Raw genomic sequence first — 12,466 nt, 5'->3', positions numbered from 1 at the left:
TAAATCTAAAACGTTTGCCCTATATATACTGTATATCCAAATAACAAATGCAGGCTAGCTCAGACCTCTGAAATACCAATGTCTGGATAAAAACAGAAGCTTAGTAAACTGTTGATCAGTTATTCTCATTTGTTTTGTGCAATTTATGGTCACCTTAGAGCATTTATGTGGTACAACAAACATGTGTAATCTTTAAAATAGAGAGAGCTTTTGTCTCTTATTATTACTTAATCACTAAAATTAATGCCTTTTTAATGTTTTTGTTGACCGTCCAGAGAGTGACCAGGGTCCAGCAGCTTTGGCTGGTGTCCCTGATCCGAACTCCTTGAAAAATGTCCTTGTATGTCGGAGTCCACAAAACAGTGAGATAAGGCGAGCGGGCGGCCTGCTCAACTTCGTCTCAGTGGGCCAGAGGCGTGAAGCAACGGGGCCAAACAATGATCTCATCCCCAAATAATTGCTCCTCTTGTGGATGGTTCCCCCCACCCTCCCGTCCTACTCCCCTTCTCTGCCTCTGCTCTCCTGCCTCAGACTAAAAGAAAAGGACAAAAGAACCTAATGATCACAGTAGAGAGCAAGAGTGCCAAACCGTCGTGTCGAGGTCAGAGGTAGTTGCTGTCTGTTTCCATCTCTATAAGCAAAAATGTTGGCCTGCCTATTATTTTAAAAACTTGAATTTTTCAAATAATCCATGCGTTCACATTCTCAGTTACAAAATTTGGGGGAAGATAAAAAAAAGATTAACTTCAGAAAAATCCATTTCTACAAAAACAGGAAAGGAAAGGCATTTTCGACCACAAGGAAATGAATATCATCAGCAGTATCCCACCTTAAAAGTTGATCAAACTACCAGAACCACATTCAAGAAATAGTATAATACCTGAGATATCTCCCTGCTGAAGAGCGCATTTTTCTGAGTAAAACAGCAGTCTTTCAGACCAGGCAGGACCTTTGACATCTCTCCGTAATGGCAAGGTGGACTGTTTCCCTTGATGAGGTCTTGTTTGGGTGACTTGGATTTGAACAATGGCATCTGTGGAGAAAATAAATTGGTCAGAGAATCCTTGAGTTTTATCTAGGACTGTTTATTGATTAAAACCAAAACAAAATAAACAAATAAACCAAAAAATATAATTTATTGCAAAATTTTCTGTTATAAATAATTATTAATTAAATTATCCCTTCTAAAGACTGAAGCTTTAATGATAATTTAATGTAAAATAAAAGAATGAATGTAAGATCAACGTAACTGCAATAACGTAACTGTAACTTCATATTACTGTCTATTAAGGGAATTTTTCAAAGTTGGGATATTTACCATGTAAATAAACAGGACTTTATGGGTAATTATGGGAATTAATGGGAATAAAATGGGAATATTCAAAGCTAAAAGTGAGAAACGTACATATTTTTTAGTAAAAACATTTTGAAGCATAATCTTGGCTAAAATAATTAGATATGATACAAAAATAACTGAATAGCAAGCCTGCACTGAAATAGCACTGAAACTTAACTTTAAGCAACTTTTATATCAAGGTGTAATCTCACAGTTGCTTACTATCTGGTAGCAATTTTATTTAAGAAACTAGTTTACCAAGGCTAGCTACCTATATGTTTTGCCTCAATGGGTTTCTATCACCAAAAATAAGTATTAATTATGTATTTGCACATGGAGGATACAGAGGTTCATGAAGAAGCCTGGAACTATCAAGCAAAAATGCAGAACATGCAGTGGCCAGATTTGAGAAGCTTGTGGGAAAATACATTTATTTGATTTTATGTTATTTATTTATTTATTATTTTAAGAAGAAGGAATTCTGTTTTTTTTTTTTACATTTTTAATGACTTTTTATTTATTTATTTATTTAAGGGGGTGGGTGGGGGGCATGAGTTCTTTGACTGTTTTTTGATTTAAGTCTTGATTGTTTAATGAAAGAATTAAGCAAGTTCTGCTTAAAAGTTCTGAGTGCAACTAACTGTGTCACTGTTATTTTTTGTATTACTATGCCTTCATGTTTGCTGCTGACAAAAAAACAGTACATTGATGATAGTGTATGATATAGTTCCTTTAAATTATCCAATATTTCCTATTCATTTCAATATATTCCCATAAATTCCCAGTTCCCAAATTTTCCATTTTGGCATATTTCCAAATTTCCAGTGCTGAAGTTCCCATGGAAATTTACCGGTAATTTACTGGAAATGTATCAGAAATTTTCTACACCTTGCAACCCTAGTGTCTATCGATTAAAAAATGTAATCACAACAATAATGTTAAAATGCTAGTACCTCCTTGTAGTTTTGGGCAATAAATATGCAGTGTAATTATGCATGACAAACAGGTGAGAGGAAAGCATCCTTTTTTACTTGATTATAATATGTCCATTTAGTTTTGATGATTTTTGAATTACAATCTCTTAATTTGCTGATTATAAGTTTCAGTTTTAGCATTGGACACAAGTTTAAATGGAAAAAAATGCTGCAAAAAAGTGAGCTAGGAGACAAAACAGAAGCTCTATGTGTGTGTGTCTGAGTGAGTAAAAGAGAAAAAGGAATATATATATATATATATATATATATATATATATATATATATATATATACATATATATATATATATACATACATACATACACACACACACACACACACAATGTAATCTACCTTCTGAATTCAACAGTAGCTATGCTGTGTTCATAGCACTAAATAAATCCAATAATATGTTACTAGGATCTGTAAAAACCAAATAATTATGTAAGAAATGTTAGCGAAATTTGGTCAAATGATTAATTAGCAATAAAAAAATGCATGCATTAAAATCCTGTGTGCATTACATGCATTAAGTTTGACAGCACTAGTTACAACAAAGGAAGTCATTTCAACAAGTTCATCTAATTTAATGAATAAGAGCAATGGAAACAGAATACAGAGAGACAAGCTCAGACAAGAAGAATTTAGGATTGCTACCGGCCACAAAACCTCATGGAACAGTCATGTAGCGATGGTCTCGCTGATGACTAAATTAAAGGAGGCGCCAACTTAGTCTCATGAATCATGGATCACATTGGTGTGGCGGAGCTCTAGACAAATGCATCACACAGTTATAATGTGCTATATATGAAGCCAGTACGTGTCTGGACAATCTAACTAACCAATGATGCTTTTAGGATAAAATAAAAATTCTCTATCTGCAAAAATTAATTAATTCATTCATTCATTGTCTTTAATTGCTTATTCAGTTAAGGGTTGCGGTGGGTCCGGAGCCTACCCAGAATCACTGGTCGCAAGGTGGCCAGGTAACACTGACTCAAAGTTAAATCTTTTGAAACTGTATGACCAAAATTTATAGACCTTAATACCAAATTCAGTTAACTCAAACTGCTCTAACTTGATAAATTTTCATTCTATACCCACGGGATTTGAGATGGTGAGGCCTGGGCACACTATGCCCCAACATGTTAAAGTGAAGACGCGATAGAGTTAAAGTTTGAGTTAGCGAGAGAAAGTCCGCGGGAGAATGAGTGGAACGTGCATGAGAGCGAGTGAAATTACAACAGACGTCCAAAATCCATCTTAATAAGTCAGTTAAGTGGTGACAAATTAACGTCAATGGACGTCCAAAATGCGTTTTAAACAAGTGAGTTATTTTGGGACCAATTCATAACGTCAATGGACATCCAAAATACGTCTGATTGTCGTCATTTCAACGTCTGTTTGGATGTCTTTTCAACTTACATTTTCAAACTTAAAAAATGTTGATTAGACGGCAATCATTACGTTTTTTTCAGCGTTGAATCAACAGCTAAATGTTTACTAGGAAAATCGCCAAAGCCAAAGTGCGCCCGAGACCGGAGTGGAGATATCATGATATGTGTGAATAATTCATCCTGATTCTGATGTAATTCATGTGAAAGCCACATGCACTGTTGAATAAAGAGCATAGATGGCTGAACGTAAAGTAGTGTAGTGAGATCTGCTAGGCAAGCTGTTTTAACATTAAATTGTGTGACTGAATTTACATTACAGATATCTGCAATTAATTCATGACTAGAAATAATTCTAAATTACGATATTATTTGACTAGGCGAAATGATAATTTGAGATATCTTTAGTTACATGTTGACTAGTGTAAATGACGTCAAATTTACTTATGTCCTCAAATATACTAAAATGTAGATATGGGGAATTAAATTCTAGATATCTTTAATGAAAGTAATGACTAGTTAATATTAATTTAGAGATTATTTTTGACCAGTCAGAATTCCTTTTAATATATCTGCAAATAAATGACAGCGATCTTGAACATATTCTCCTTTTGTATTTCTGATATCTTAAATGATAATTCTGATTATACTCAATTAATTTTTCAATCATTCATTCATTGTCTTTAATTGCTTGTCCAGTTCAGGGTCCCGGTGGGTCCGGAGCCTATCGGGAATCAGGGGGCGCAAGGCAGGAACACACCCTAGAGGGGGCGTCTATAGTCAGAATATGATTGTAGACATCTTAAATTATTATTCTGACTAGTCAAAACGTAGCTGATTTACATAGCACATTTTCTCAGCATGTAAAAGTTGCCAGGTCTGCATATTATAGGGGACTTTTCAGTAAAGTCACTTGTTGGTATTTGTGGGTTTCTTTTTTGAGCTTGTTTCTAAAAAGTTGTTGCATTTATTGCCTAAAAATAACTTTTTTTGGTTAAAGATACATAGCATTTTAAAAAATGACTGCACTAATTAATACCTCTAATTTCAGAAGAAATTTTGGACTAGCAGGTCCAATATACTATTCACCATATACTGTATCTATACTTCAGTTCTTTTTATAATGAGGATAAACATATTAACATATGTGGTAATACACAGAACCAATGTATCTATCTTGTCTTGGATCTGATTGTAATTTAATAAGTATTCCCCAAGGAGTTTGGTGTGTTCTCCCCATGTCTGCGTGAGTTTCCTCCGGGTGCTCCGGTTTCCTCCCACGGTCCAAAAGCACACAATAGTAGGTGGATTGACTACTCAAAAAAGTGTCCATAGGTATGAGTGTATAAGTAAATGTATGAGTGTGTGTTGCTGTGTGAAGGACTGGCACCCCCTGCACAGTGATTCCGGGTAGGCTCCGGACCCACCGCGACCCTGAACTGGATAAGCGGTTACAGACAATAAATGAATGAAAAAGTATTCCCCATCATCACTTTCTTTCTATTTTTAACCCAACATATTGGTGTTTGGGAAAAGCCAATGACATGTTTGGAAAAGTCCTCTTGACTGAAGCACCAGCTAATCAAGAGATAAGCTAGACTGCACCATAATGACCTCAACAAAGAGGGACAATAACAGTTAATTACCAAGTTTACACAACAGAAAACCATTGTAAACATCTGTCCTACAGGTTCTGTTCAGCCAAAACACCAATGTGAGCTCAAATAAATGATGGTGGTGGCAATGGGGAGAAATTAAAAGCATTGGTAAAGCTTTTTAAACCTCTCTCTTTAGTGGAGAAACATCTGGAATTGTGAGAAAGTGCATATCATTACATCATAACATCGTATTTACTTCTATTGGCCCATTCTGTCATAAATCAAAAACATATCTTTGAATCGCCAACAACCACAGTGAGAATAAAAACATTTGTTGTTCTTCTTGATGATTAGCCTGAGAACCCCAAATGTTTCTGCTGAGTGTTAATGGACATGGATACTGAAGAGTTCTATCATTCAGCCCTACGGATGTCTGTGTGTGTCCTGTCGTCCACCAACTGCTATCCTGTGTGACTTCATGTTTTCCACATAGCGTCAAGGGGGAAAGATCCCGCCTCTCGCTCTCAAATGTGGACCACTGAACACACACCCAAACGCCCTTTAAAGAACTCATGTGTTGGATCTAAGGCAAGACAACCATAACAGTGACTGGAGAACACCCTTCACATTTACAAATAAACATCTAGTGCCTCCTAAACAACAGGAGCTTTTACCACAGATTTGAACCAAATACAATCTTTATTTTTTAAAGTAAATCCCAGTTAACCCAAAATGTTCATAAAGGTTTTGCTTCAGCATTTTCCTCGACCAGACCCAGCTGAAAACTTAAAATAATATGTCGTTTAGGGCTGGCCGCCTCTGCAAATGACATCACTTCCTAAATTCCAAAAGACCATTATCATATGTAGGATACATCTGGCTATGGCTAAAATCACACCACTCAAAAAGTCATTTGTGGTCAAAATTCTGAATCAAAGCGCACAAAGAACAAGCCTCATTATGAGCCACAAGCATTCTTATTTTAGGATATCATCTCCTGAAATGCCATGCTAAATACGAAGACCTTTTTTGATCTCCTTAGAGAAATTACTTCTCAGCATTTGACAAATCTGTGGTAGTGAACACACAAACACACACTAGTGAGCAATTACTCACATACACTGGGGCAGGGGTCTGCCAACCACCTCAGCACCCAGGGAGCAGTTTGGGGGTTAGATGCAAGTGAATTTTTGCTTGCCAGTGCCAGGAACTGAACCAGCGACCCTCCGGACTCAAGCTCGCTTCTCTGGCCTCAAGGCCACGGCTGCCCCCCAAAACTTTTCATGCCAGCGGTGGGATGCAAACCCACACCCCCAAAGAGACTGGAGCCTTAATCCAGTGCCTTAGTTTGTTCGGCAATGCTACGTTAAAGCACTGCAGCAAGGTCATATCAACACAATTTAACATCCAACCTCTGTTAAAGGAACAAAGAGAGCAGGGCTGGATGATACATCCAAAATGTATATCACAATATATTTCTTAAGTTTAGTCAATAGAATTTAAATCCTATAGCAATATGAACATTATAAAATTTACAGATAAACTGTCTGTAACCGCTTGTCCAGTTCAATGTTGCACTGGGTCCGGAGGCTACCCAGTAACACTGGGCCTGGGAACACATACTGGAAGGTGCGCCAGTCCATCACAGTGCAACACACACTCTTTTGATTAGCCGATTCACCTACTAATGTGTGTTTTTGGACCGTGAGAGAAAATTGGAGCACCCGCAGGAAATCCACAAGGAACTTAATCTGATCAAGTGTATTCACATATTTACAACTTTACATTTCATTACATAAATTAAAACAATAAACAATAATAAAAAGGCAAAAGAATGAACACTAATATATTAATTTGACCATATTCACCTGAAATGTAGTATCTGAGCATTTCTCCTTTTGCATAAATCCATTTGTTCTCTCACTGCTGCAGCTCTGTTCATCATCCAACTCCTTATGCAGCAAAACCTGACATCAAACAGAGACAAAATTTTCAGCCATTACAGTTACAAGATCTCTGAAAATTTATTTCAATTTAGGTAGTTTTAGTGTCAAAATAATATTATACTGCCATTCATGTACTAATACACTGATACACTAAAATTACTTTGAATTCTCCACATGCATTTTCCAGAATGGCCCTTTTCAGTCAAATCGCTTACATTATTTGGACAAGAGCCGCCATTCCAGGAAACCCTTTACATGATATACATCATATACCTCAATGCTTCATTTCAATCCACTGCAGGAAAGACCTTTTCATTACAACTACAATCCACTCCTTTGTTCACAATGTATCAAATTAATAATCAAATCTGAAATAGCATGCCCAGACTGAAAGATGACCTCATCATTCTCCTTCAGGCATGAATGAATAATTTCATCAGTGTATAAGCTCCACAGAGCTAACATGAGGCAGGGTGGCCAGCTAATAACTCACTTTGGCAAACAATGTTCAACATATGTTTAGAGAGTACTGAAACCAGTCAGAATCAGAATTAAACCAACTTCCAAATAATAATTATTATTTAAAAAAATGTTTTAATTTTCGGTAGTCTATAATGCAATATACTGAGCATCATACAATTATCTAAAATTAATGAGAATTTAGTTTAATCTATATATTTTTGCTAGAAAAAGCTTTAAAATATACTTCAGAACCAACATGCAGACTGAGTGGGTCTTCAATGATTTAAACTGATCCAACTCTAATCTCTAGCGAAATAAATTGCTTCAAATAAGATACTTATCCTAATAACCATATAAGCTAACTCCTAGAAATGTCATAATGGATTAAACATTTATTCATCTAAAGTCCTATTGTAAAACCTGCTGCCTGAGCTTCCATGTAGTGAATGTCCCAACACACACAGCAAGCAACAAACTGTGTATGTCCCTGTAAGTCTGTTATATTCTATCAAAGCTCATTTCTGCTCACAAGCAGGTGAAAGAACAAACTATAGTAAAACTGTTGACAAAGGGTTGCCTCCCAAAACACTTACTGGCCTTAATATAATATTATTAGTTACAAAATTACCAGTGTTACAGGCCTATGTTATGATTATTACCTTTATCCGAGGGTTTTCAGTACATAAACTGTCGCATATTCTTGTTTTCATATTAGATGGACATTTGTATTTTAAGATATTTAAGATACCGTTATAAACATATTTCTTTTGGATAAGAGATAGTCACAGCGCAACTATTCATCTACATTCCCATAAAACTGTCATAGCGGTAGTACCCTTAATGGTAGTCAACTTACCGAGTACCTTTTACTTGAAATATATTTGTATCATTTTCTATATTAATTGTAGACTTTTAATTTGTGTTAATAATTTCAGGGAACATAACTGGACTTTAAAACCACTGCAGTTCCTTTAAATGTACATTTTCATTGTTTGTATCTTTAGCGAACGATAATTATACCTGTAAAGTACCTTCTATTCCGAGAGTGTCCCCGCTCAGGAGCTTAACTGCAGAAAACTAAGAGATGCTTTTAAATATGCTTAGTTATTTTAAGTTGGAAACGTAAAAGCAGATTACCTTGAAGTGGCAATGAGGCTTGTTTTCACAGCTAACCCCCACTATCCTGGGCAGCTGCGCGCCGGTGCTGTTGTTGTTGTTGCTGTTGTTGTTCTCCGAGTTGGAGCTGCAGATAGTGATCTTGCGGACGGACCGGGAGGCGGCGGCCGGACTGATATCGCATGTGTTCAGATGATACTCTCGGATGGTCTCCTCGTCGTCGCGCGGCTCTGGGGCACAGCGGCTGGGCGCATGGTGACCGAGACTCCCAGACACCTGCTCATCCACACTGCGTTCAAACGTGAAGTTGTCCAGCGTCCGATCAGGCTCGTAGTCCTCAGCCAGGAACGAAAACTTCGTCCCGGGCAGCGCTGACAGTTTAGTGCCGATGGTGAAAGGCTGGATTTTCCTTACGATGCTTTCTGACATGGTCTCCGAAATTATATCACAGAAAGTAGTTAAATAGGTTTCACATTAGTCGGGTTTTTGTTTGTTTGTTTGTTTAAACTGTTGTAGGGGCGCGTTTTGCGCGCTGTTGGGTTTGGGGCGAGACTAAGGGCGCAGAGTTGAAAACAGTTCCCTCCAAGCGTTCACTAGCCTACGTCACTATTTTTTTTTCCAAGGCCGACCAATCAGATCAAGCTGAAGGCGGAGCTGTGATTTCACAGATTAATATAAGTACAATGTGTGTGAGTATATGCCCGTCTTACATTAAACATTTGTATGCAATTCCTCTGTTATGGCCAATGTCGTTTTATAATCTGAAAGTTGCTAGAGTTGCAGCACACTCCCATCATCTCAATCATTTGGCCTAAAGTGGTCAGCATGTCTTAAAGCAACACTAGGTAATATTTGTACCTTCAACTTACAACTTCAAAATCATTGTGATGCGTCACTGAGCTGTAATAAAGCATAGAGCCTCTATCATTGCTACCCCAGGCTCAGCACTGAAAACACTGCACTATGTAAGTTTTCTAGGAAACCACCACTGTATTCCCCACCACCTAGTGTTGTGGTAATTTTTGGAAGGAATCACGTGTGTTTTAATAATTAAGTTTTTAAACTTGGCTTATGTGTATATTTACTGACCTTACAATACATTTTAATTTAGTGTTCCTTTGCAAAATCCTAGGTGACTTCAAAGCTTTTCAGTCTTTTAGTGTATGGTCAGCATTGGTTGAGCTTGTATTCACTAAGTTAGTAGAAACCTGTGGTTAAAAAATTTAGAACAACAATGTTCAAGCCTGTAACTAAATATCTAACAAAACTAGCAAAATGGTAGTGATAGCTAACTGGAGTAAACGCGATGCAATTGTCTCTTAGCAATAGCTCTTGAGCAGCCAGAAGCAGTTTTAAAAAACATTGTGAACTCTCCAAAACACACCCATACGAAGAGGGGAAAAATACAGTTATAAAGCCAATTGGGAACTTCCAACTTAGGACTCTCTTCAGTCTCGCCTTCTGAAATACACTCAGAGTGATTCCTAGTGAGGATGAACAAAGTTGTAGTTTGGAAGGGAGGGCGAGAAAGAAAAAAATCGCTATTAAAATGTTAGTTGTCCACCTTTTTGTGCATATTGAGAATACACAGCACGCAGCCAAGAATGGCTTCCTTGGACTCCTGCGAGCGAAGCCGCTCCCACACGTGGCGGAGCGCGGCGGCGAGTCGCACGGAGCCCGCGGATAGGAGTCTGCGAAAGTGCTGCAAGAGTGAGCGGGTTAGTCTGCTACTGAGGAGAGAGAGCAGCACCGAGCGCAGCACCAGCAAAACAGGCATGCTTCCCGAGAAGAGGGGGGAGTTTTTCGTGAATGAGGGATGAAGTCACTAGCTAGTCTCGCTGTCTGTCATAGCATGTGTGAGGCGGCTCCAGCAAAAACGCGAAGGGGGGCCTAGAGGACGTTGTAAACCTTTTCGGACCGAGAGCTGAAAAAGGGCCTCGGAGATAAGTTTGGGAAATGATACCTCTTTCAGGCGTGAGGTAATGCTTTCAGAACGCAGGCTAGTTTCCACTTTTTCTTTCAAAATGAAAAAAAAAAAATTGAGAAGCACTGGAGCCTGCTGTGGTTGTAGTGTTTATATTCTGCTCAAGACTGAGAGGACTTTGTGGACGGCCGTCTCTCACATGCACACTGGCCCCCCACAGCGCATTTCGCTTTAAGGTGCTACTACTAAAACAATGTTTTCACATTAGCTTGGGGAAAAAAAAAATATATATATATTTTTTACCAGATGAGTTCATAAAACAAAGCTAGAGGCAAACCAGGCAGGCACGAAGTGAAGATCAGGCCAGAGGAAGAAAACAGAAGGCAGTAGACACAGGTCTGGTTTTAGTGTTTTCAGTTTTCTGTCATCATTTTTTCCCACTCACACACAAACTACCCCAGGACTTTCAATTTTGTGTTTGTAGCTAACTATTTAAAATACAAAATAAAATAAATCCTTTCTTCCTTTGGTGCAGTATGGAGTTGCAGACCTCAGTTGCAGAAACAAAGGGGCTCTGAATAGGGCTTTCTCCTTAGATTATCTGAGAAATACACAAAATAAATAAATACATAATATATAATAATAATGATAAAAGATAAAAATAAGACCATCTTTTCAAAACCTGATTGAGCTCTTTATGGTCAGGCTGAAGCTGCAGAAATGGTGATCAGGCGCAAAGAAGAAAGTAAAAGGAAGGACAGTAGATGCTGGTCCAGTTGTAGTGTCGTCCGTTCGCTGTCTGTGACGGAATGACGAGTCTCTGGTGTTTCTCTCCTTGTCTGCTCATACATCTGTGAGCTACAGGCGCAGTAACAGTTGTTAATGCTTAGTCATGTTACACATTCCTTTAAGGGACAGTCTGCATACAAAGGCAAATGTTTGGAACAAGTGATGGCTATTGACCTGACCTCCGACCACTTGATGGACAGGAGTACTGGAACACTTGTGCAGCTGGGTAGTCAGATTTAGAAACACACATGAGAATGGACGAAAACAAACACTGGACCATACGAGAGTGTGGGCACTCTGTAAATTCTGTTTAATAAATCTCTAACTCTGTATTATATAATTCAATGTAGATAATATCATTGCAAGACAAGCTTTATGGCTTTTCTTCTGTCCCCTAGCAAGGAACCATATGGGCGAGTTAGTCTTGTTGAAGGCATAGTGAGGGACTCTTGTAAAATAGCTCTGGTTTCACTATGAAGTCATCCACACAGGATCTTTTAATGTGCTACAGCTTGAACAATTGAGATACAGTGGACGTGAGGAGTGAGCTGGGGGATGGGAACGTGAGGAAGGTTGGAAAATGTGTACTCATTTCTGCAGGGGGGCAGACAGCAGAAGACTGCGCTGTCCTGTTACTCATGTGTTGATCACCCTTGAAGACAGGTGTTAAGAACCCCCACACATGCACTTTCTCTCTCTTTGTGACACACACACACTCTAAGCAAGCTTAAATGTAAAATCTCATGGGATATCTTAACTCTTTAAGATCACATTACAATAGGATGGAAAACAGGGCCTCACAGATGTGTTTTCTGAAATATGGAGTTTTTGCTTAATGCCTTTACCTTTATCTGAAAACTCAGAGGATTATGAAGAACAATTTTCTACCAAAAAAAAAAAAAAACAGAATAAAGCCTCAGATGTTCT

General features: G+C 38.0%; 1 protein-coding gene across 3 annotated transcripts in view; it reads right to left on the bottom strand.

Annotated features, from left to right (window-relative positions):
• LOC136705890 (uncharacterized) overlaps positions 1-9,366 on the bottom strand; it is a 53,059-nt gene extending 43,693 nt beyond the window's left edge. For all 3 annotated transcript variants that reach the window (XM_066679705.1, XM_066679706.1, XM_066679707.1), the window contains exons 1-3: positions 8,848-9,366; positions 7,171-7,269; positions 881-1,033 (exon numbers count right to left, since the gene is read on the bottom strand). In XM_066679705.1, coding sequence (XP_066535802.1) covers positions 881-1,033; positions 7,171-7,269; positions 8,848-9,255 — 660 coding nt within the window. In that variant the 5' untranslated portion in view covers positions 9,256-9,366. The remainder of the gene's footprint in view (positions 1-880; positions 1,034-7,170; positions 7,270-8,847) is intronic.
• Positions 9,367-12,466: the final 3,100 nt, after the last annotated feature.

Source organism: Hoplias malabaricus, chromosome 8 (genome assembly GCF_029633855.1).
Source record: "Hoplias malabaricus isolate fHopMal1 chromosome 8, fHopMal1.hap1, whole genome shotgun sequence".
NCBI classification, from domain to species: domain Eukaryota; kingdom Metazoa; phylum Chordata; class Actinopteri; order Characiformes; family Erythrinidae; genus Hoplias; species Hoplias malabaricus.
Note: the sequence above shows the minus strand (reverse complement) of the source record. Positions and strands in the feature narration are given on the sequence as shown.